This window comes from Tachypleus tridentatus, chromosome 10 (assembly GCF_004210375.1).
Source record: "Tachypleus tridentatus isolate NWPU-2018 chromosome 10, ASM421037v1, whole genome shotgun sequence".
Taxonomy (NCBI): domain Eukaryota; kingdom Metazoa; phylum Arthropoda; class Merostomata; order Xiphosura; family Limulidae; genus Tachypleus; species Tachypleus tridentatus.
The window spans coordinates 64,667,449-64,692,673 of NC_134834.1; the positions used below are offsets into that span (position 1 = coordinate 64,667,449).

Sequence of the window (25,225 nt, forward strand, 5' to 3'; positions counted from 1 at the left end):
AACTACAAACTAGGAACTTGGATGACAGACACTTTTGTAAAAATTTAACACCTGTGTTATTAAGCAATAGGATGAAAAGAAATCGGCTTAAAACATTTATTTTGGAGACTCCAATTTGAGGGAAAAGTATTAGAAGATTCACCAGTGATAAAGTTAATATTGTGTTAATTAAAAACACTGAGAAAGCTGGCTGCAGTTTTAAATACATCGAATTATTCCTTGAATTAATCTGATCAACTTTCATCTCTTTTTCCAAAACTCATTTTGTAAGTTATGAAACAGACAAATGTTTTCAAAACTATTACATGTATTTTCATTTTCAAAAAATTTCATTATATGAAATCTACTCAGACTAATAAGAAGACGATTACTGGTGCTACCTTTTGTGTTTTATTCTTTGTGAATCAAGTATAATTCGGTTTGTTTCTAAAGTGATGGGATTATAACTAGTAACTACAGGGAGGTTGGAAAGGAAGATAATTGTTTGTATGACTTATATTAGGATTTTATTTTTGTAGTGTAAAAACACGGTTGATTACACAATGACAACTATACATAGAGAAACTCTAATTTTTTCGTATTACTTAGGTCTATTTTCATATACTACTCAAACTTTGCTAATAATCACTGTTTTACAGTGTTAAAATACGCCAAATACTGATTTATGTCGAAAACCTGTGAAAGAGTAGGGGAAGCTACAGTTTTTAGTTACTGTTGATGAGTGGTGGTCATTCCAAGTTATTTATCTCCTACTGTCATTCATGTAACTATAGTGTCCTTCATAAATCAGTCAAGATTTCACAATACATCCTGTCAAACGATCTCGAGTGCCCTCTCATAGTACTAACATAGTTGAAAACAGCTGTGAAGTTTGTGAGCCTATCATAGATATAAATATCACTCACATTGCTGTTCGAGTCGTTGCGAATTTCCTTCTGACTGAGCCTACCATCTGCGTCCCACTCAGTATCCAAACGTGAATCCAATCAAACATATCTGAACTTCACTTTAGCTTGTTGTTTTGGCTCATCCTTTTCAGTTGTTGTTGTTTTGCAGGACACATAAAATTTGCTTTGCTATTTACCTATTTCTGATCAAATCTAAAATCCTGTCCATAACCAGAATACGTTTCACTCTAACGGCTATCTTTCTCTGTACTGGAGAAAAGTCACATATTCTGTGTTTTTATTTGAGAACATTTAACGGAAATAAAATACACAACTATCAACTGATTACAAGTTATATACTGTTTTCTGCAGTCATTTTGTAAAAATAATAATTACTGTAACTTTATAGTAACATATTTTTTACTTTAGGAACAGTTCTGCAGTGGCACAACGGTATGTCTGCGGACTTACAACGCTAGAATCTGCTTTTTAATATCTGTAGAGAGCAAAGCTCAAATAGCCCCTTGTGCAAATGAATGTGTACTTAATTACAAACGAACATAAACTATGAAATACTATACGAAAACTTTATTAATGCTGATCATTAACACTGATTGTGTATGTGTTTTTTTCTTATAGTAAAGCCACATCTGGCTATCTGCTGAGTCCACCGAAGGGAAACGAACACCTAATTTTAGCGTTGTAAATCCGTAGACTTACAGCAGCGGCTACGTTTTACTGGAATCGACTTTTTAAAACAAACTTCGTGTTGTGTTTCATTACTACTTGAACGTTGCAAAAACGTCAATTGTTAGAAATATTTCACCTTGTTACTTCCTGTGGTGGTTCTTACTACCCGAATACGACCTCCAGTGACACAGTGGCACGTCTGCGGACTCATTCCGCTAAAAAGCGGGTTTGATACCCGTGGTGGGCAGAGCACAGATAACCCATCGCGTAGATTTGTGCTTAATTCTAAACAAACAAACAAAACTATTCGAATACAACAAAATGTTAGCGTATATCATAATGTTGCTAAATGTGCTGTTTCAGCATTGCTCGAATAGAGAACAACATTGGTTTTTTAAAAGGAGTTCCTGATGCTGTTTCCTGTAATTGTTATCAGACGTGTTTTGTAATCTACTGAAATTGATGTTTTACTCTTTTCTGTTGTTCTAAGCATAACAAGTTCACAATGAATAAGACAAACAATGACATTATTATACAACATGGATTATTCTAGATTTGTTAAAATAACACAGTATATCTTAGTAGTTTGGTACACTTCTCCTCTTATCGCTAGTCTTTTTTTTTTTAATATCTCGGTTAAACTATTCGCAGTAATTAATACAGCGGAAAACTGAGGGATTAAAAATCCGAAATGAATTTTTTATTTTCTGACAGGCAAATAAGTTCTATTATCCATAAGAAAATCAAAAACATATATTAACCATGTTAGGACTTATAGTTCAGTTGACTGTACTTTTAGATAGAGGAAAGTAAAAATTAAAAAATACAGTCAACTGAACTAAAAGACCTAACTTGTAACTAAAAAAACAAAACCATGGTTAATAGATGTTTTTGATTTTCTTATGGATAATAGAACTTATTTGCCGAGTGACTGTTAGCACATCATCATGCGACTTCATATAGTTTAATGATCTAAGGCCCGACATGGCCACGTGGGTTAAGGCGTTCGACTCGTAATCTGAGGCTCGCGGGTTTGAATCCTACTCGCACCAAACATGCTCGCCCTTTCAGCCGTGGGGGCGTTACAACGTGACGGTCAATCCTACTATTCGTTGGTAAAAGAGTATCCAAAGAGTTAGCGGTGGGTGGTGATCACTAGCTGTCTTCCCTCTAGTCTTACACTGCTAAATTAGGGACGGCTAGCGCAGAAAGCTCTCGAGTAGCTTTGTGTAAAATTCAAAATCAAAACAAACAATTAATGATCTGACACTTCGTTTTGTAAGAAGTAGAATGCATCCAATAAGAGCTGGTAGAAAAACAGTAATACGTTTTTCTTTTACACTTCCACATACAATTCTTTTTATTACCCCCCAAACGTCGTCAGACACCACACAAATATTCCATGGGAAGTCTTTAACTTAAGAACCTCGTTTGAGAAATTTCGCGACCTGTTTACGAAAATTTACAATTTTATCAATACAATAATAATACCGCACTTTAGGAAAATTATATCTTTTTTTGTTATTCTTTATGCCACAGTTTTCGTTCTTGTATAACAACTGACCGTCACCCTTCTTTAAATGACTCTATGATACATTATTTAAATAGCTCTATGATACATGGGCCCGGCATGGCCAAGCGTGTTAAGGCGTGCGACTCGTAATATGAGGGTCGCGGGTTCGCATCCCCGTCGCGCTAAACATGCTCGCCCTTTCAGCCGTGGGGGCGTTATAATGTGACAGTCAATCCCACTATTCGTTGGTAAAAGAGTAGCCCAAGAGTTGGCGGTGGGTGGTGATGACTAGCTGCCTTCCCTTTAGTCTTACATTGCTAAATTAGAGACGGCTAGCACAGATAGCCGTCGAGTAGCTTTGTGCGAAATTCAAAAAAACAAAAAACAAAACTATGATACATTATTTAAATGACTCTATGATACATTATTTTCCCTTTGATCTCGTGGTTAATCGTCAGTTAGTATTCCAATCTTTGTATATTGTCATTCGTATTGTCTTGACGATGTTATGATTTATTCTATTGAACGTTCCTCTTTCTTGTGAACAGTTGTTGCTGTTTTATTTGATCTTACTTTGGTAGACGTTTCCTTTAAAATTACACGCCAATTTGTTTAACGTATAATTTTTTATGAATTTAATTTGTTTCGATACCTTTGTCACAAGTATTGTAAAATGTAAAACTCTCAAGGTTACTTGTTTGATTAATTTAAGGTTTAAAGCAAAAGCTTCTTTAGATATGAAAGTGCTCTTGTAAACTATTTGCTCAATAATTAAGGATATATTAAGAGTATGTGGTAAACAAAACTGGTAGAATGATTTTAAGAGGAATTTACTTGTATCAAATATCTACTACGTTAAAATTATTATGTTAGAGATTTCTAATTACAAAATTATTAATAAAATGTACGCAGTTATGAAAATTACAAATAGCCAATAAGAATAATTCATAAAGCATTTTGAAATATTATGGATTATATTTGTGTTCTAGTTTTAATTCCTTGTACACTTTGGGAATTTAACATTTAGCTCAACTAAAACTACATCTTTTAATACATAATAGTTCGTGTCTTTGTTACAAATTGCTTTGTATGTATGAATTACATATTGATTTCTCAGATCGTAGCTTTGATTTTCCTATCATCAGGAATCCTGGGAACAGTTGGTAATGGGATCATCATCACAATGTTTATCCGATTTCGAACATTAGTTACTCCAACGAGTCTCTTACTGATTACTTTGGCTGTATCCGATTTAGGAATAATTCTCTTCGGTTTCCCATTTTCCGCTTCCTCAAGTTTCGCTAACAGGTAAGGATACTAAAAAATCTATGAGATGTAATTATTTTGCTATATCAAATTTAGCTTCTTATTGAATAATGTAGGCTTTCTCATCGAGCTAAGACTTTAAAACTGGTGAACTATGTGTAGAAATTGGATACGGATAAACTGATCAAGGTTTCTGCCTGGAACGCTTATCCACTTCATATACCTCACATTACAAAAAAGTACACGACTGACTTCTTTAGAGTTCATTCAGTACACTAAAACGTACACAAAAATTCTTAATAAATATCAAGTTTTAACAATTTGATAATGCTTGTATTCATTCACTATACAGAGTGGAACAAAAGTTACTATACGGTTGGTACAACTGGTATAATTAGTATTATGCAGATGTTACAGTTGGTGTAGTTGGTATCATACGGTTGATACACTTAGTATAGTTAGTATTATATTGCTGAAACAGTTGGTATAGTTAGTGTTATACAGTTGGTATTATATAGTTGGTACAGTTAGTATTATTCGGTTGATTATGCCCTTTCAGTGTCAAGAAAATTTAATGATTTAAAAAAAAATGAAGTATTAAATGGTATAAATACAAAGTAGTTTTCTTGTGTAAATCAAGTACTGGTTTTTTCATAATTTCCACACCTAAAGCAGAACCAGGTTTTAAGAATTATCATATTAAATAATAAAACTATAACAAAATATGAAATGTATTTTATTTTTCCTTCTTTTAGATGGCTGTTTAATGAAGGAGGATGCCAATGGTATGCGTTTATGGGGTTTCTTTTCGGCTCCGCCCACATTGGTGTACTAGCTCTGCTTGGGTTGGACCGTTACCTCATCACGTGCCGTATTGATTTCCGTAAGAAACCTATTGTAGATATTTCTCATGCATAAATCATTATTTTTCAGCAAAAAAAAAGAGAACAGATTAAAGTTCAGACTTTCAAATGGAGAACTACTTATATTTAGTACTTATATAGATTAACATATATTCAGATGCAAGGAATGATCTTCAAGGTACACAATTTATTTCGAGACCAGATTAACGGAATTAAAATAATCTATAGTAATTAATTTGCAAATATTCTCAAACCTAAAATGGACAATATGTTTTTTATTGTTGTTTTAATATTCTGGTAAGAAAATAACTGTTACAAACAGTAATAATTTTCGGAAAAGACACTGGAGCTAGCGTAGTTCGTGTTGTTAAGTTAACTGTTATTTGTGAAAAACTAAATTATTTAATTTTCACTAAACTGTGACCGAAACCTTTTTGAAAAATTACCAACATCTGTTGTTTGAAAGACTGTTATACTTAAACAATATACCATAAACTATATTGAGAAATATTAATAGAAACTGCTTAACACAAGTTGTATAAACCACCTTGAAACATAAATAAAACGACTGCCTTTAAAATACCTCAAATATGCAGTCACATATTCAGAAACAGTTATTTCTGCGAAGTATCTTAAATTCATTAGAATTTGTTCTCTGCGTAATGTTTGCTCGTTTCTTTCTGTTTGTTCTCTGAGCCTCTCTGAAATTCAAATACCCTATGTTAATGCGAGCTATTCAAACAGACAGAATAGAATTATTAAAATATTTTAAATCTAATATTGATTTCGCTAGCAACTTAAAATGTGTTTCAAATGTATTGGAAATAAATTTCTGTGATATAGTACTTGAACAATATTTTTTAAACACTTAAAAATGCATATTTACACTAATCTACGTTTTTTATAGAAGGTTGGAAGAAAATACTGTTTATTTTAGTATTAAAAATAAATTAAACACACTTAATAGTTGTAACGTTTAGGGTTCACTGAATAAAACTAAAGTAAATTATCCTAATTAAGAATGGTACTTTCATTATGATCTTTATAGGACGAAAATTGACGTATAAAAGATATTGCCAGATGATATGTGCTGTTTGGATTTACGCCATATTTTGGGCAGTGATGCCTCTCATTGGATGGGGAAGGTAAAAAACCGTTGTCTTATTCGTTTACAAAAGTTTTAAGAGTGGTTTGAAAGCACACCATCTATAGTTGCCTCATAAGAAACATTGAATTTAAATTTATATTAAAATTTACTCAATTAGTTTTAATTTTAAATATTGATATTGTAAAAAAAATTAACACATCTAAAAACCTTTCAAATGAGTCACATTACTAAACGTAGATACGTTACACGATCAGAATGGTTATATTTTTATACGTAGCATTATATTAGATTGTCCAAAATAAATGTTGTTTTTGAACTGCGAATTTTCAAAAACTATTATTTCTACAGTAGGGACATAAATAGCATCGTTACACGTTGGCAAAAGTGTGTTGAAGCAAATGGTGCTAATTTTTATGCTTTAATCTGCTTATGCCCCTGCTGTAGAAATCAGAGTGTTTATGGTCAATAAACTCCTTGAAAGCTTCTTCTGCAGCTGTTTGGTTTCAAAAGCGCTTATTGTTCAGAAGGTTTTCAAAGTGCTTTTAAAACTGATAATATGTAGAGGAAAGGTCTGGGGAATAATGTGGATGAGGCAAAACCTCGATTCCCAATTCGTTCAATTTTTGAAACGTCATCCTTGACAGGCCTCATAAAACCGATTTTGTTGATCTTCAGTCATCTCATACAGAACCCACTTATCTAACATTTTCGTCTTTCCAATCGCACTTAGATGGTTGGCAATGCTTGATTTGCTTGTGCCTAGCTTTTTCGCAAGCTCACGTACTGTTGTATGAAAGTTTGTCTCAACTGCTTCCTTTTATGTGTTTTTATCTAAAGATGGCTTCCTTCCACGACCTTCATGGTCTTCAAAACTTTTATTTCCATATCGAAATCTTTGAAACCAACGCTGAACTGTAGCATGGCCGAATGCCTGGTTGGCGTTCCGTGTAGTTTTGGTTGCTTTTCGTCCAAGTTTGAAGTCGTAAAAGAAAATCAGACGAAAGTCGTTCTTGTCCATGATGCCTTGGGGATTGCGAAACTTACTCTGAGTAGAGTTGACACAGCAGACAATTAAGACATCTTGTAAGCAACAAACGTTGGATTAAACCAACCAATGATAAGTTACTCGATATGCAGCTTCTAAATGTCATCGTGATAATTCCGACATTTATTTCTGGACAACCTAATAATATTATAACGTATATATGTATATAAAATATTTTTATAATAAAGCAAAACATCAATGCACTAATACGGAGCATTAACTCAACGTTTCGTATTATTCAGTGTATTTAAATTGTTTACTTATAATTTATTTCATGTTATATCATATTTCTGTTGTAACTACTATTGTGTTCGTTTTGTAAGCCCAGATTACCGAAGATGGAGCCTAGCATGGCCAGGTGGATAAAACACTCGACTCGTAATCCGAGGGTAGCGGGTTCAACTTCCCTTCACACGAAACATGCTCACACTTTCAGCTGTGGGGTCATTATAATGTTACAGTCAATCCCACTATTCGTTAGTAAAAAAGTAGCCCAAGAGTTGGTGGTGGATGATGATGCCTTCACTCTAGTTTTACACTGCTAAATAGGGACGGCTAACGCAGATATCCCTCGTGTAGCTTTGCGCGAAATTCAAAACAAACCAAACCTAAGATGGAGGTTTGAATTTTCCGAAACGTATCATAATGGCTTCATATTATTACGTTCGTGTTTTGCTTTATTTTTAAATTACGTCTCCGAAAAACAAATCCACCCTAAGATTTTTATTTAAAAAAATATATTTTGTACTTAGAAGAAAGAATGATATAACTAAATTGAATTAAGTACCTTAAGAGCAGACGCCATTATTAAAATCTTTTAAACTTTTGCGTTAACTAAGAAAATAGTTTTTAACAAATGAAAGATTATACAAATCGAAATCTATTTACCATGTAAAATCCGTTAGGTGTTGTGTAATGACAATTTAGTCGTGACTTTGTTTGCAAACTGAATTCCACTTATATTCTACAGTAGCATGCAGATTGTTATACTCGTATGAACAATACATATTTTATATAATTAATGTATTTTATTATTCCTAGATGGCGCAACTAATTTATAAATTTTGCTTCATGTATGCTACATAGACGTGATGTGCCATTGATCAATGGAGGTTTCAGCTGTAGAATTTTTGCTTAATATTTATACATACACATCATAAATTGCAAATGTAAAAACATAACCATAAGTGAAGAATTTGTACAGTTTTCAAATTTCAAAGACAGTTTTTTTTCTAGACATGGCCAAGCGCGTTTAGTCGTGCGACTCGTAATCTGAGGGTCGCGGGTTCGCATCCGCGTCGCGCCAAACATGCTCGCCCTCCCAGCCGTAGGTGCGTAATAATGTGACGGTCAATCCCACTATTCGTTGGTAAGAGAGTAGCCCAAGAGTTGGCGGTGGGTGGTGATGACTAGCTGCTTTTCCTCTAGTCTTACACTGCTAAATTAGGGACGGCTAGCACAGATAGCCCTCGAGTAGCTTTGTGCGAAATTCCAAAAACAAACAAACAAACAAAAACAATTTTCTAGACAACGTAAATTGCCTGTTTGTTCAGTTGTTTTTTTTCATAGTTTTGATGATGTTAGGATCGTTATATTTTTCTATACTAGACTGTAGATTTAAGATTGGTTTATCATTCTGTGTAAGTTGATGAAGATAAAACGGAGGCCGAATTGGTCAGGAATACCTGTACTTTTCAATGTACATATGGTGAACTTAATAATAAATACACTATTCTGAAAAAAAATTGTTTATCGTCAAAATAAAGCATTATAATGATCAATAAGCCTAACCACATCAGTTATTCCAATATTTAACGAACCGCCACGTCTCTCTTTTTTTATTAATTTGTTCCTTTTAAAAAAAGAGGGAGCTTCGATTAAACTTGGTGTAGATATCTGAATTTTGGAGCTGACGAACTGGATTCGAATCCATGTAATATCATGAAACTTTCTCGTACTTTAAGCTGTGGGTGCGTTATGATAGTCAATACCTTATTGTGAGTCTCAGGTGATATGGTGTTGCTGACTGGCTGTTTTTCGTTTGGTCGGTTGTTTAAAACTAGGGACGACAGCTGTTAAGTAGCTTTTCACAAACAGAGAACAAAACCATTCGTAATAAACATCATCGAACTTCAAGACATACTGGCTTTAATTTTGATAAGTTTTGTCATTATCACGAAGGCTGATGTAAGTGAATAACTGGACTTTTAACAGCAGTTAATTGTTTTCCTAATTGGCCTCATTAGATTTACTTTGTTTAATTACGTTAGTGGTCAGTGGAGGAATTTAATGTTGTGTGAGCCCAGGGAATAATAATCTTTGTGGGCCCCACAGCCCATATGCTTTTATATAAAATAAAATTATCAATGGGCCCCTGTTAAGACCATAAGCACTGGGGCTGAGCCCCCTCTAGTCCCTACCTAAATACGCCACTGGCAATGGTTAAATATTAGGAAAATTATCTGAACACTATATATGTTTGGTATTATCACCCTTGTGATAGAAAAGAAGCAGACATAAATGAAATAAAAATTACTTTATGAGTGATGATGCTGTTATAAACTAATTCACGTTGTCTTGAGCTAGAAAGGTAAATAACCAAGTTCCAACTCACTTAACAGATACGGACCCGAGCCCAGCATTACCACTTGCACCATTGACTGGAGACATAACGATGGAAGTTACAAGTCTTTCATCATCATCTACTTCGTCCTGGGTTTCCTCGTACCTTTCCTGTTGATTGCCATCTGCTATTACAACATCGCTCGTCAACTGAGTGTCAAGCCTGTTGCGCCCTCTCTGCGTAGTGCTATTTGTGATCAGTGGGCAAATGAACGTAACGTTACAATGGTAAATTATTAAGTCCTTTATTTTACTCCAGTCATTGGAAATGGACAAAAACTTAAAAAATAACTTTAGTTTAATATATATTGATGGTTACACGTATCTTTTACATATTAAGTTTTATATAATTGCTACAAAAATGTATAGTATCTATTTTTCTATTGTTAATTATAAACCAGGCAGAATAATAGGTAGACAGATAAATAGCCCAATGAATAGAAAGATAGATAGATAAACAAATAGATAAAGAAATATTTATTATAAATATATTTGAATAGAGAAATAGGTCAATAACATTCAGCAATATAATTCCAGATGTGTCTAGTGATTGTTATCACTTTCGTGGTTTCCTGGTCGCCGTATGCTATCGTGTGTCTGTGGACAGTTTTCGAATCTCCTTCTACAGTTCCTTCAGTTCTCACTTTAATTCCCCCACTTTTTGCCAAGGCTTCAACTGTCTTCAATCCTATCATTTACTACCTGACTAATCCACGACTCCGTATGGGAATTGTTACCATTATCACTTGTTCCCGCGAACTTCCGAGAGAGGTAATTCCAGTATCAAGTAATCCTGAAGCCACATCCGAAACGCACGAATCCATCTGAAGATGTCTTGAGCATCTATATTAAGATAATTTGGTAATGCATTGAAATGAAATAAGAATATCAGTTTTACTGGCCATAACTGTTATTTTCGAGAGATTTGGCCAGACTACTGTTTTCACAATACATACGTCATTCGTGTGCATTTAGCATAGTTTTAAATGACCGTCACTTTCACAACAAAAATATGATAAAACTGAAATTTATTTTCCTCATAAGAAACGGGCTATAGCAAATAAGAACAACACTAAAAGAAATTTTAAAAATCAGTAGGGACTACCTTATCAGTGTATTCATTTTATGTAAGAAATTTTAAAAATCTGTAGGGACTACCTTATCAGTGTATTCATTTTATGTAAGAAATTTTAAAAATTAGTGGGGACTATCTTATCAGTGTATTCATTTTATGTAAGAAATTTTAAAAATCAGTAGGGGCTATCTTATCAGTGTATTCATTTTATGTTGGAAAACTAGTCATTTTTAGTTTTTCCAATCTTTAGCAGTCACCACTGTTAAACAAATAGAACTGAATGCGAATTCATGTTGATAATTAAGTGATTAATGTGTTTATGACACATTGACCAATTTACAGTTATGTTACCTCAGATATAAAAATATTTAAACATAACCACAATGAATTAATATAATTAATCAACATAATTCAGTATTATGATCTTCAAAAATCTCTAATAAGAATTTGTTTTCTATCAACACATATTAATAAATAATTAGAAACCAAAATAGATCTGATTTTAAGAAGCTTCAGAACAATTCATTTGGAATATTGCAAATTAAACGTTTGAAATATATTGATAAAAACCACAACAAAATGTGTGTTTTTCTTATAGCAAACCCACAGCGGGCTATCTGTTCAACCCACTAATGGAGATCGAACCGCTGGTTTTAGCGTTGTAAATCCTGAAATATACCGCTGTACTAGCGAGGGGCACAATCTTATTTTCTTAGTTTCGCTTCTTTGGGACTAAGTACAAAACAAAAGTATGAATATTTGAACACTTTTTTATCCAATAAAAAGAAAATATTTAAAAAACTTTCAAATTAATGCTACTTAAAATTTAATGTTTGTAACAGAACAAATTATTTGATAGTAACATTACTTTATGGTATACAATGTTTAAGAAACAATTATTTTAATCCTTTATTTCCAAGCGCCCTTCTAATATTGCTCTAGTTGTTGCAGGTGCGAATAAACAGTAGATGATTATTTTGTTTCAGTATTTTAGTCGTTTTTTTTTTAAATTATTTATACTCCAACGTATAATCATACGTTTACAGGTTGGAGCCGTAACGTTTAAGCTTGGTGAGCTGGTTAATATTGGCAATAAAAACCTAAACACTTGCACTTAACAAAGCGAACGCAGCGCATTAATAATTATGAGATTAACGATTATTACGGAAGAAAATTTTAATTCAAAAATATTTTATAATGATATTCTGTTTTGTTTTAATACAATATATTTCGTACCAGAGTAAAATAAATATTTCAGTTTATACGATACAGAACCAAAGAAAAGATTTATTGTAATCTGTTGTTGTTGTTGTTTTGAATTAAGCACAAAACTACACAATGGGCTGTCTGTGCTCTGCCCACCACGGATATCGAAACCCGGTTTTTAGCGTTGTAGGTCCGCAGATATACCGATGAGCCACTGGAGGGCTGTTGTAATCTGAAAAAGAAGTAACATTTGCATTAGAAAAAACTTTCCTGTATAAAATGATTCGAAACTTTAGGTTTAACTGGTTTGAATAGCTGGTAAGTAATTGACATTAACGTAAGAACGAATAGGTAAGATTCAAATTAGAATAAAACCCTTTGGTATAAATACATGGGACACTTTAGGCTTAGCTGTTTTGTTAGAGGTTAAATAATCAATGTTAATTCTTTCTTTCCTCTGTTTCTTTAATGCACTGTCACAAAATATTAAGTTTTAGTAATCATTTCAGGGCCGAAATAAAAAGTTGTTCTTATTTGTTACAATAATATTCTTGTATCAATGTTATAAAAGCCAACCATTTTCAATACATCTCAGTGCTAAACGCAGGTGTGTGTCTCATAAGCTTAGGGTTCTGATGGATTCCCTCCACTCATACTGTAGTTCAAAATTACAGATGGATGTGCTCGAGTTCCCTGAGTTTCTGACCTGGCTGAGTCGCCCATGTGTTGCGTAAGGTGTTATTAAGTGTAAAAATAATTAATTCTGTTTTAACGCTGGAGATGGAAAACTCATTGAGATAACTTGAACAATATGCCTTCAATATGTTAACCACTCTATGATAAAATAGCCAATCAGTACAATAGTAAACCGACGATGTATTATATAAATAAAGTTTTAAGTTACATAAATATTACAAAATTCATTGTTAGAATCTGTTAATCAAACCAAAATATCAAGAAACTTGGAAAATTATGACAGTAAGTCTTTTAATAATTATGTTTTTGATATTTTTGTTACCATCTAATTAACTATACAAATAGCATGACATGTATAATTTATCATTTGGTAAATATATCACGATGGGCATAAAAGTAAGTTGTTAGAGTCTGTCAGGAGAAATCTGCAATCTTATGTTTTCATAGACAGATCGGGATGAACCTAAAATGTCAGATTTTTATAAATTCCAGGATAAGTATTAAGTATTAGATTTATTATTATGTCATAACGACTTTTACCTTTTATATTTATTGGTAAGACAGAAAGGATTTGAGATGTTAAAACTGTAATGGGCTTGAATAATGTATAGTTTTTAAATAAGACAAAACTAGCCTTAACTGCTAGATTTTTACGTGTACTAATAACGGACTTTCGATGACAGGGACCTATGTATATATAAGGATTGCCTTAAGGCATTAGGTGTAATTCCGAAACTTTCATTAAAGATGTATATATTTGTTGCCATGGCTCTACTACTCACTATCAGAAAACGTTAGATTTATAGATGTGTTTGAAAAATATGCTATTATAGATGTTAGATTTCTAAAAGTAATATGAGATGTATTCTTGTTGAAGCCCTTTAGTGACACAGTAGTATGTCTGAGGACTTGCAGAGCTAAAAATCGGGTTTTTATATCTGTGATGGACATTGTGTAGCTTTGCGCTTAACTTCAAACAAAACAAACAAAAACTTACATTGCAAGATATCCCAGGGTGTATTTCAAATGTTGGATTTCTAGATAGGTCATAAGGGACTTTAGGTGTTAAGCCTTTATGAACTTCTAATGCTTTACTTTCCAAATACATCAACATTTTAATTGTTTATTAATATGTGATAACTGTCAGGTTCATTCGATTTGAATCATCCTTTCATCTGGCTAATCTAAATCATTATTTGACAAAAGTTCGTTTATGTGTCCGTTTATCAATGGCGAATTGCTGCATCGAATACCAGCAAACCTGATATATAATCTTAGAACCCCCAGGGAGAGAATTAGGTGGCCAGTGTTAGGACCTGACTCCTTTACGTTATAACTGGGAAGCCCTAAATTTTTTCCCGTGCATTGAACATGTATGACAAATAGTATTTTATATGAGAAAACTGTCAGAGAATGGCATTTATTTGTATCTGAAGAACAAAACAAAAACAAACCAAAAAATAGCGTAGCATCTACAGGACAGACAAACAGAAATGGGTTACAAGCTCCAGAGTGGTGCTAGTAAAATGACATAGATTTATGTGCAGTGAGAGAACATTTTCTATCATATTCAAAGCTCATTTGAAAGTTCCCAGGATAAATTAAGCTTTAAATTTGGAACAGATATGGAATTTCAAGCCAACAATGTTCCACATCTAAAACTACCCACAACTGTCTGCAACCAGCGGTTAGGAGATAGTTATTTTTTATGAAATGACTGTGACCGTGTGTTTCCTGGGCTTGCAGATACTAACAGAAAATTATTATGATGTTATCCATTAAATGCTTTCAATAAGATAAAGTTTTATTATCAAAGCTATACAAGCCGTTAGCCTCATATAATCTATTTACATTGTGTGATGTTTTTCTTTATTTATTAAATATTCCTGTAAAGAAATAGTTCATAAAGCTTAATCTGTCAGTTTCAAACATTATTTAAACACAATAATTCACCATTAAAATCACTCTCATCGAACTGTGTTACTGACACAACGGACATTTTCATTTTCTACCTTTATGGAAAGAAGAAAAGTTTGACATTTTGTGTTAAATTTCAACTGCTATCAGATGAAATTAAAACAAAACAAATAACACTTAGAAATGAAATATTACGTAACAGTTAATCTATCATCTGTTGTTTAAGATCAATAACATTAAATTTAATTTAAAATAGTAATAAAGTCAGCGATGTCTCACCTAGCTACAGATAGTTAGGAGTAATAAAATAATATTATAGTTTAATATACATATCTGACGTTGAGTTTCAGTTTTGTTTTGACTTCAATTTACTTAACATGTAATTTCATATAGCAAATTATATTACTCGTTTGTGTTTATGTTGTAGATGGGGATTATATAGATTTATGTTTTTGATATATATATATACATAAACATGTTATGAGATCGTATACGAAATATTTATGTTATTAAATTTCTAATGCTGAATGTGTAAAATTAACAGAACGTTGCACAGTAGTTGTGCAATTTTATATGTCGTTTCATACGTGCTGTTTTATTTGAAAAAGTGTAAGAAACATTGTTAGTGTTATTTTTATGTATGGATATTAAACTATTACTCACATTTCCACGTATATAAGTTGGAGCTATTTTCTTTCTAAAACGTGCTTGAGACGTTCTGGATTTTGAGCTGTCCATAATTAATGTACATTAAAGTTCTAATATGGATGAGTAAATAAAAACCAATTTTTTTTCTTTGCGTTTGCACGTAGGAACCCATGTTAAAATATTTTTGTACCAATACGTGATACACAAAAGATGTCTGACCCCCTTAACGTTGAACATGAGTCAAGGTCATCCAAAGATCCAGATTTTGTTTTATTTAAAGCGACTGAAAGTTCATCGTTTAAATAATTACAAAGAGACGGGCAGACATCGGGGACTTTGATACTGCATCAAAAGTAATCAAAATGTTCTCACTAATGTGGTATTAAATTATCACTCTTTGAGCGATGATAAGACATAGATAAACATGTAAAAGATTTGGTGATGATTTTCCGTTTCGCTGTTGCGTAAAGAAGAAGAAAAAAGTGCATCTGGTTACATCGTAACCAGATTAGTTTCCTTTTCTGCTACTGAGTAACATGTCACTTGTCTCCTGGTGTCTTAGTTGTAAATGTGAGAACAGTGTTTATAAAGATTGAATCTAAAGTTCGATCCCCGCACCAGATAAGGTGTAGTTAGCTAATTAAGTAGCTTTGTACTATCCCGGCCAAATGTGCTCGCCCTCCCAGCCGTGGGGGCGTTATAATGTGACAGTCAATCCCACTATTCGTTGGTAAAAGAGAAGCCCAAGAGTTGGCGGTGGGTGGTGATGACTAGCTGCCTTCCCTCTAGTCTTACACTGCTAAATTAGGGACGGCTAGCACAGATAGCCCTAGAGTAGCTTTGTGCGAAATTAAAAACAAACAAACAAACAAACAACTTTGTACTAAACCAAGAAAATTTGATCACTTATTCGGTAAAGGCATTACACAGGACTAGACAACTACGACTTAAAATTATTATTTTATTACTTGTGTTAATTCCTTTGAAATAAAACCAAAATTCTAAAAATTGGAGCTCCGATACAGTGACAAGAGCAAAGGGAAAGTGCGCCTGGAGGTAGGTTCCAGAAAAAATTCACTGAAAATGACAAGTGCAAATAAAGGAAATTTTTTTGTAAAAGACCAACAGCTAAAACAATGTGGACATAAATATAAAATATATATAAATGAGTTTCCTTTTTAAGTATATATAAATAAACTATTTGTATTGTCGTGAATGTAGTGCGTGTGTTTCTTTGCTTCTTCCAAGTGTTAATAGAATTATACTGTGTTTGTGATTTTATTATTGATTGAAATTTCTATTGATTTTGTATTTCTCCTTTAAGTGTGGAGATAACAACAACATTTCTTTGTTTACTTGTTTTTTAAAGATGCTAGAGTATCAATTGATTGAAAAAGTTTTCCATTTTGTTTCAAGTAAACTGAATAATTATGTTCTTCATAAAGTGGAGTGAAACCAAACTTCATTCAAGTTATTATAAGAAACAACTTCACTTCAGCAGAATTTTTTCTAACCACCTGAATGTTAGGAACTATTGAACAAAAAGTATTTTGTTGAAGTAATCACTGATTTTTCAAGACTTGGAATTACTTTTAATTTGTATTTTTGTTATTGTTGGAATCAATAAACTGTTACTTGCGTATTTGATTTTATGTTATGTTGGAAGTAATACATCACTCTGTTCAACGTTACATGTTACGTAGGCCGAAGTTTTCAATAAGATGGTTTTCCGTGTGTTTGTGTTGAATGATAAATGTAACATTAAGTAAGAATAATTTAAATTATTTAACTGCAAAATAAAACTTTGCTGTTAATGCGAAAGGGCTACACTAATTTGTCAAAACCTAACAGAATTTCAGTATAACATACTGGAGTGTCGAGGGTAATCCACCAGTTAGAGTGTCGGACTGTGGAGTTGAAGCTGTGTTCTCTAGTAGTTAGAGTGCAGTATTGTGGAGCTGAGGTTCTGTTTTTGCGCTCCGTTGGTTAAATTCCTCTATTCGGTCTAATAAGAGCACTCTAAGAGTTGGCGGTGAGTATCAATGACTATCTGTATTTTCTCTAGTCTATCATTTCAAAATTAGAAATCACTGACGCAAATTCGACCTCATTGTGCAAAATACAACAAGAAAAGGTCATTTCATGACTGTCAGACGTAATAAAACACGGTCATACGAAACACCATTCAAATTTATGACAAATATTGTGGAGCGTAAGGCTTAGAAATGTAGTTCATATAGTGTTCTACTTATTACGTTTGTTACAATATTATACTGGTGTTTTTATATCAAAGCTATATTATGAGCTATCTGGAATCAAGCCCTGGATCTTAGCATTGTAAGTTTATAATTTACCGCTGATCGCTGTCAGGATGTCGTAAATGCTTTTTATTTAGTCATATAAGAAGAGCGCAGTCATGAATGTTTTTAATAAGGAGCTCACTTTCAATCCATCATTTTGTAATTAATATATTATATAGTTGATAAATGTCTTCCATGTTTATTATAATAGTTACCGAGCGAATAACAAAAAGATAGGTACATATTTCTTGTTCTGAAGTAAATCAGGTTAAAGATAAGAATTCAGTTATCTAAATATGACTTTTCTTAGATTATATCTTTTGCATAAATTTTAAAAGTTTCGTGCATGTAGTCATATAATAAGATATTTTTTGGTATAAAAGTAAATCGAAAATTAAATAAAATTTAGATTTTTTTTGTAGAAATGAATTGTATGTATGTCTGAAAACGGTTGCAGCTTAATAAACGACAGTATTAGAAGCAAAACCGATGAATTATAAACATATTTGACTAAGCAAACATAAATAATATTAGACAAAGTATTTATTTATCAGGTAAGCTCTTTTCTCAAACACCGGCCCGACACAACCAGGTGGTTAGGGCACTCGATTTGTAATCTGAGGGTCGCAGGTTCGAATCTCTCTTCACACCTCGCCCTTTCAGCCGAGGGGGTGTTATTATGTGACGACCAATCCTACTATTCGTTGATAAAAGAGTAGCCCAAGAGTTGGCGGTGAATGGTGATGACTAGTTGCCTTTCTTCTAGTTTTACACTGCTAAATTAGGGACGACTAGCGCAGATAGCCCTCGAATAGTTTTGCGTGAAATTAAAAAACAAACGATCTTCCCACTTTTTACTTTTCTTTTCTTTTTTGAGAAAACAAAAAATAGGAAGTGGGTGACATTTCGGTCGAGAACCAGTGGTGGGCGACCCAAAACAGCTGCGGACGCAATCACCGGGTCAACCCTACAGTTTAAAATAGTACTAAAAACACTGTACTCCTTGTTTGTTGCATAAAAGTACGAATGGAATATCAATAGACAATGTAGAAAGAAACAGGAAAAGAGAAAACAAGGTGGATGCTGACGTATGTTAGCAAACAGTCGATGAACGGGTGTTTCACTTTTCAACAAAAATAAAACTAAGACTATAACGCCCACGGCTGAAAATTTTCATTTTTTTGTTACAAAAATGGTAGTAGGGATTTAAAAACGTGTAAAATTGTATCTATATAGGACATCACTTAAAAAATGAAGGTATGAAAATTAGGTAATCCAGTTGCAGGTCGATTTCTAACGAACCGTGCGCACTGTCCAACACTATAACCTTTTCAAGTATTCATAAACGGGAGATAAAACTAATGGTTAAGTGGGTTTAAATTTGAAAGTTGTTATTGAAAATGCAGCTCTGATACAGTATTTTTTGTTTCATTGTTTGTTCAGATTTTTATTTTTACTTGAACTTTCACACTTAATTTAACAGAAAAACCCAATTAAATGTCACATACAGAAAGTTTTAACAACCTTGAAACCACTCTTGGTTTTTTTTATAACCCACTTGGCCATGATCTTTTAAAGACCTATTTTATTACCAGGAGAAGAATTTGTTATTATCGGGACATGGTGTACATCATAATATTATAAGTTAATGACAGTTAAGTGTTGTGTAGGTGGAATGTTTTCAAAGAGCATGTGGCCTTATTTATCTGTCTATCAAATTATAATATTGACTTCTATATTTCAGTAAGATTCGCTGTATATTTATCTTTCCTTGTGAAATAGATGTGTTAGTTGAATACGAGAAAAACAAAAACCTCAAATGACCCGTTATATCAATAAATTTAACTTTATTAGTCAGACAGATTATAGTTTGAATGTGTTTTACAAGCACATACTAACAATGTGTAGTAACCTCGAACGTCGAAAGAACCGACTAGTCAGCGTGTTTTGTTGTTGATTTCCGAAATGTAATTTCAATTTTCAATCTTATAGTATTTTGATAAAATGATGCAATGTGAGTTAGGCCAACTTACTTTATTTTGCTTTGTTTGTGAGATGCCATCACCCACGTTTGTCACAAAAATTTTGGCGAAGTATTGTTGGATAAATTTCACTTTTTTTTTTTTACATCAACCATAATCACTATTTCTTTTAACTACAACTATAAAGTGAAACGGCTCGTATATGGAGGCAGTATGCAGATCAAGGTGTTGCTAACAGTACATGTATTATCATGTACCTTACATGGAATTAAAATGAGTGTTACCTTTAAGGACGGCATCGTGGCAGATAGAGCCGAAAGTTTGATTTGGTTTGTTTCGAATTTCGCGCAAAGCTAAACGAGAACAATCTGCGCTAGCCGTCTCTAATTTAGCAGTGTAAGACTACAGGAAGGCAGCTAGTTATCACCACCCACCGCCAACTCTTTGGCTACTCTTTTACCAAAAAATAATGGGATTGATTGTCACATTATAACGCCCCCACGACATATTTGGTGTGACGGGGATTCGAACCTAGGATCATTAGGTTACGAGCCGAGTGCCTTATCCACGTGGTCATGCCAGGCACAGTCGAAAGCGGCAGGGACATCACATGACACGCACGTTATGAGTTGAGCTTTGCTAAGTGAACTTTGTAAACTAGAATGACTAAACGAATGAAAGATTTTTTTTCATCAAATGATTTTCTTTCTCATTCATCGCTGATGTGGTATGTTTTCTACAATAAGTATTCATTTACAGTTATGTACAGAAGTAGTCAAATGCCTCAATTAAGTAAGAAGAGATTGAATTAATTGCTTCTTGCCGCTAGTACTCAGATGATAAATGTAGAAAAATTTAAGAGTGATAAAGTAAGGGTCCACTGGCCGTGGTCGCTATTCTCTTGCTTTGCAAGCGCTGAGATTGGGGTACAGAAAATTTTGAATTTTTTTTCTAAAAAGTCAAGTAGTTCTAGAATCAAGACTAGGCTGAACTGGTGAAGATAAAGCCAAACGTTTTCCATGTTTAATTCTGGAGAAGGTTAAGAAACATCGACAATTTGTACATAATGACAAAACGATGTAAACAGAAGGAGACTAAAATAATTTTGTTACCTTTATTTTGGATATTAAATTACCCATAGATGTTTCAACTTCTTACCTAATTATATTGAGTTGTAATTATGGTACGTCACAACAAACAGGACCAACGAAACAATGATAGAATCAGAAAATGAGCACGACAACCCGAATGTTTTCAGAAAGTAGACTGTTTCGTTAAGAATGAATGAAGAAAAGTCCACTTTCCTCTGTCTCTCGAGTTATTGAGTTTGTTATCTTATATTAAGTTATATGTATATTTTAAATGTTAAATTGAAATATTATTTCAATTCTTTTCTTAATCTCTTTGCTGAGTTATATACGATATCATAATATGAACAGTTATTCAAAAACCTCTATCACAAAGTTACATCATTTCTTACCATTTAAAACCAGAAAACAGGACATGTTTTCTATCACTTTATAAAAGTTCATATATTAAATGTTACCCTGACACAAAAGGTATACTTTATAGTTTGGACTATCTTATAGAAAAGAAAATTCAAGAGTAGGGTTATGTATTCTTCTGTAAAGGACTGTTTTACGGGCAAGAAAATCCAGAATATAGTCATAAAATCCTGCTGATAAGGATTATTTATGTTACAGGCGAGTAAATTCGGTGTATGATCAAGTATTATGTGTTAAATGATAAATATATTTGAAACCATGGAATATGTAAAAAAAAGGTTTAAACATCTGGAGAAAATTTTAAATATTTTATAAATATGTCATCAAAATAATCCTGATAATTTAAATAACCATTTTTTTCTTCAATATATTGAAAGTTCACGTTTGAATATTGAACAACGAAAGAGTTTTAAGACGCATATCTTTATTTTTCAGCTAAAAAACTTCCTAAGAGCAGCGTTGTAACTTCATTAGATAATCTTTATATGAACTTGACGTTTTAAATAATTAATCAATAATTTATTTTTGCTGGTGTAACTTAAGTGGGTTAACATGCTAGTTTACATCAATCTTTCTCGAAGAAGGTCTTCTAAAAAATATCTTCGGTGGTATTGATTAAGTAAGGTTGTTTATTTTACATCATGGATCTAATTGGCGATTGTAACGTAACAACATGGTACTCACGAAGTAACTACTATATGTCTCATCAGCCTTCTTACATTCGTGATGTCCCTGACACGGCTTGACGCCTTTATTGCTACATTTAAAGGGCCTAGACTATAGGCCATTTTACGAGTTGTGAAAACAGTCTCTGATGGCATACCTGCAAGATATCAGGTATAGAAGAGCATTCCAACAATGGCTAGACCTCGAAAGGAACATTCCGGCTAATGACTTTCCCACAGCCCATATAGTACGTGTTATGAGCGATGCATCTTTATGACACCGCACTCAACGCAAGTCAAATTAGGGCACCTCCTTCCCGATGATATAAGACGGCATCTTGATCGTGAGAACGCCTATGGCGAATTGTGGTTATGTTTATGTATCCTGAAAATTATATCAAAAGATCGTGATGTTTGCACACTTTATACTTTTTCGATATTCACTTAATAATGTCGTATCATTCCGCCCCCTACCTCCAACCAGCTCCGAATCACACCCACCCAGTTTGATTCACCCTTTTGGAGAACCACAGCAACGGCGCGAGTAACGACGGTCAAGGTGTAACATGCTTAGCTAGGTTATTTAATAAAGAAGTAAGCCCTTCCTGCAGAGCAAAGCGATATCGTTTAACACAGCACGTGGTGTTACTTTCCTAGCGGACGTACTTGTCTACTGTTCAACGGCAAAAGCCGTATTTTGCATCTCTATGAAACAATTAAAGGTAAGAATTATTTACAGTTATTAAAAAAAAAGATTACGAAAGTTACGTTTTACGTCTTTCTTCTTAGTGTCATTAGTTTTATTTGTTGAAGATATTAACCAACAAGAATAGGGTAAAACTAACTGATGAATTATATTTATAAATACAGATAGTGAAAATTCTTATACTTGACAAAATGCAGATTATCATGTTTGTGATTAAGAAAAAGTCGGCTGTTTGTTGTTGTTATGAAAGGGAACGAAAAATAGAAGATTGGTTTAGGTATCAACTAACTTTGGTTTTATTGTATTCGAGAGGCAGAACTTTCTTTCATTTTTTTGACATATCATTGCCAACCTAAATATTTCCAGCTGTGTTCTGCTTTTTCCTTCTGTGGTTTACTTTTTATTTAGGACAAAACATTTACCTTGACATAGTTAGGTCTTTGTGTGAGTAAAAGAGATGACATGCTCTCAGGTTAAAACTTAATATTGCCTGCAATTCGCGATGAAATATTTGTTACAAAAGCATTTCGCAACGGAAGTAAATTGCCTGTTGACTACGAAAAATGTATAGACTAGACGAGAGGATAACAGAACGTTGTGCCAATCATTGGATGCTTGGAGGTACAGACGTTTTACTATGTTCACGTGAGATGTGGTTTTTGACAAAGTTAAAGACTAATAGCTAAGCTATTATTTACACACATTTTTTTTAATTACGTAGCATATCGAGTACAACTTCACTTTCTCAGTGTAATATATGCAATAATATAATAGGTTTTTATATAATAGCAGATTTCTGTGCTTTTTGCAGCACTATATGTTTTGAAAGTTGTTTGTATATATATGTATATATACAAAGACACGCTAAAACATATAATTCTACACGCACACGTATGCACACATGCATATATGTATGTACAGTTGTATATATGTTCATACATATGTCACTCATAAACATATATATGCACACAGTGCTGGGAGTGAATGCCGTTTGTTTGGTTAACATCTGATTTGAAAATCACAATCCTGTATTCATCTGGACTAAATTACTTATATTTAGATTACAGACGATAAGAAATAAAATGTATTTGGTTCTTCTCTATCTTTGTCGTTTCTAGCTTGATTGTGTTCTGAATTTGTTGGATTTTTAGTCTTTCTATGATTTCTAAGTAATTGGGTTTAACAGTGTTGTCCATTTTGGGGAGTTTAGCTGCATTAAATTAGAGTCACGTTTTAACATCTTACACTACGTCTGATTGTCGTCTAACCAATATAAAAGCGCAGGTAGTTATTTTATGTCCAGTAGTAGTAGTGTGATTTTAGCCATGACCAACAGAATCAACATACCAAATGACAAACGTGTGTAAATCAAAATTTTGATTGGTCAAAAATATTCCATGCAAAAGCGGGAAAACTCTGTGGGTAAAAAAGGATTGTATGCAAGACCCTAAGTGAGTAGATAAAACTGGAACAGTTAATAATCAAAATAATAAAGTGATGCTAGGTATCTAAGTATATTTTTTTACGAGACAGACAACAGTTTAGTGCAGAACGTCTCAACGATCAGGTGTGAATATTAACTCAAGAGAAGAATAAGGTACAAATTAGCACAGAGTATTCACAATGAGCATACAGCTGCTCGAAACACTCAATGTGCACTTTTTGCAGTTTAACTCTATATATTCAAATATAGGCAAAATAGATATAGATATACATCTAAACTAAGGGTGTCTGTCGGTGATCTACTCATACAGTTATGTGAAAAGTTAGGACACCCTATGAAAGACTGTGTAATTGTGTAACATTTTTGGATATATAGATATTTAATCTCAATTTTAACAATACTGAGAGATTATAGGAATATAACTAAAGAATTAAACCTGAAGAAAAGACTTTTCAATATCTTCTGTAAATGTAATTCTACAAAAAGGCATATTCTAACTGAGGAAAAAGTTAAAACACCCTACCCCCTAATAGCTAGTGTTACCCCCTTTGGCTGAAATAACTGCAGTGAGACGCTTCTTGTAGCCATCTACCAGTCTCTGACATCGGTCTGAAGAAAGTTTGCTCCACTCCTCAATGCAGAATTCTTTCTGCTGTGAGATGTTTGAGGGATTTCTTGCATGTACAGCCCGTTTCAAGTCACCCCAGAACATCTCAATGGGATTAAGATCTGGGCTTTGACTCGGTCATTCCAGGACTCTCCATTTCTTAGTTTTCAGCCAGTCCTTGGTGGATTTACTGGTATGTTTTGGGTCATTGTCGTGTTGTAGGGTCCTGTTCCGCTTCAGCTTTAATTTTCGTACAGATGGTCTCAAATGATCCTCAAGTACCCTCTGATACACAGTACAATTCATAGTGGATTCTATGATTGTGAGCTCTCCAGGTCCTGCTGCAGCAAAGCAACCTCAAATCATGACACTTCCACCTCCATGCTTCACAGTTGGTATGAGGTTCTTTCCCTGGAATGCTGTATTTGGTTGACGCCAAACATGTTCTCTGTTTTGGACTCATCTGTCCAAAGAACATTA

General features: G+C 33.4%; 2 protein-coding genes across 3 annotated transcripts in view; both read left to right on the top strand.

Moving 5' to 3' along the window:
- The window catches only part of LOC143229456 (visual pigment-like receptor peropsin), a 29,688-nt gene extending 12,512 nt beyond the window's left edge, over nt 1-17,176 (top strand). Inside the window, exons 2-6 of one of the 2 annotated variants that reach the window (XM_076461794.1) lie at nt 4,236-4,398; nt 5,112-5,239; nt 6,268-6,364; nt 9,994-10,222; nt 10,532-17,176. In XM_076461794.1, coding sequence (XP_076317909.1) covers nt 4,236-4,398; nt 5,112-5,239; nt 6,268-6,364; nt 9,994-10,222; nt 10,532-10,822 — 908 coding nt within the window. In that variant the 3' untranslated portion in view covers nt 10,823-17,176. Of the gene's footprint in view, nt 1-4,207; nt 4,399-5,111; nt 5,240-6,267; nt 6,365-9,993; nt 10,223-10,531 lie in introns of both variants that reach the window. The other variant, XM_076461795.1, reaches the window with a different exon arrangement.
- A 5,376-nt stretch (nt 17,177-22,552) lies between these two features.
- The window catches only part of LOC143229458 (protein spaetzle 3-like), a 37,581-nt gene continuing 34,908 nt past the window's right edge, over nt 22,553-25,225 (top strand). Inside the window, exon 1 of the mRNA XM_076461798.1 lies at nt 22,553-22,710. Within this exon, the coding sequence (XP_076317913.1) occupies nt 22,696-22,710 (15 nt within the window). The 5' untranslated portion in view covers nt 22,553-22,695. The remainder of the gene's footprint in view (nt 22,711-25,225) is intronic.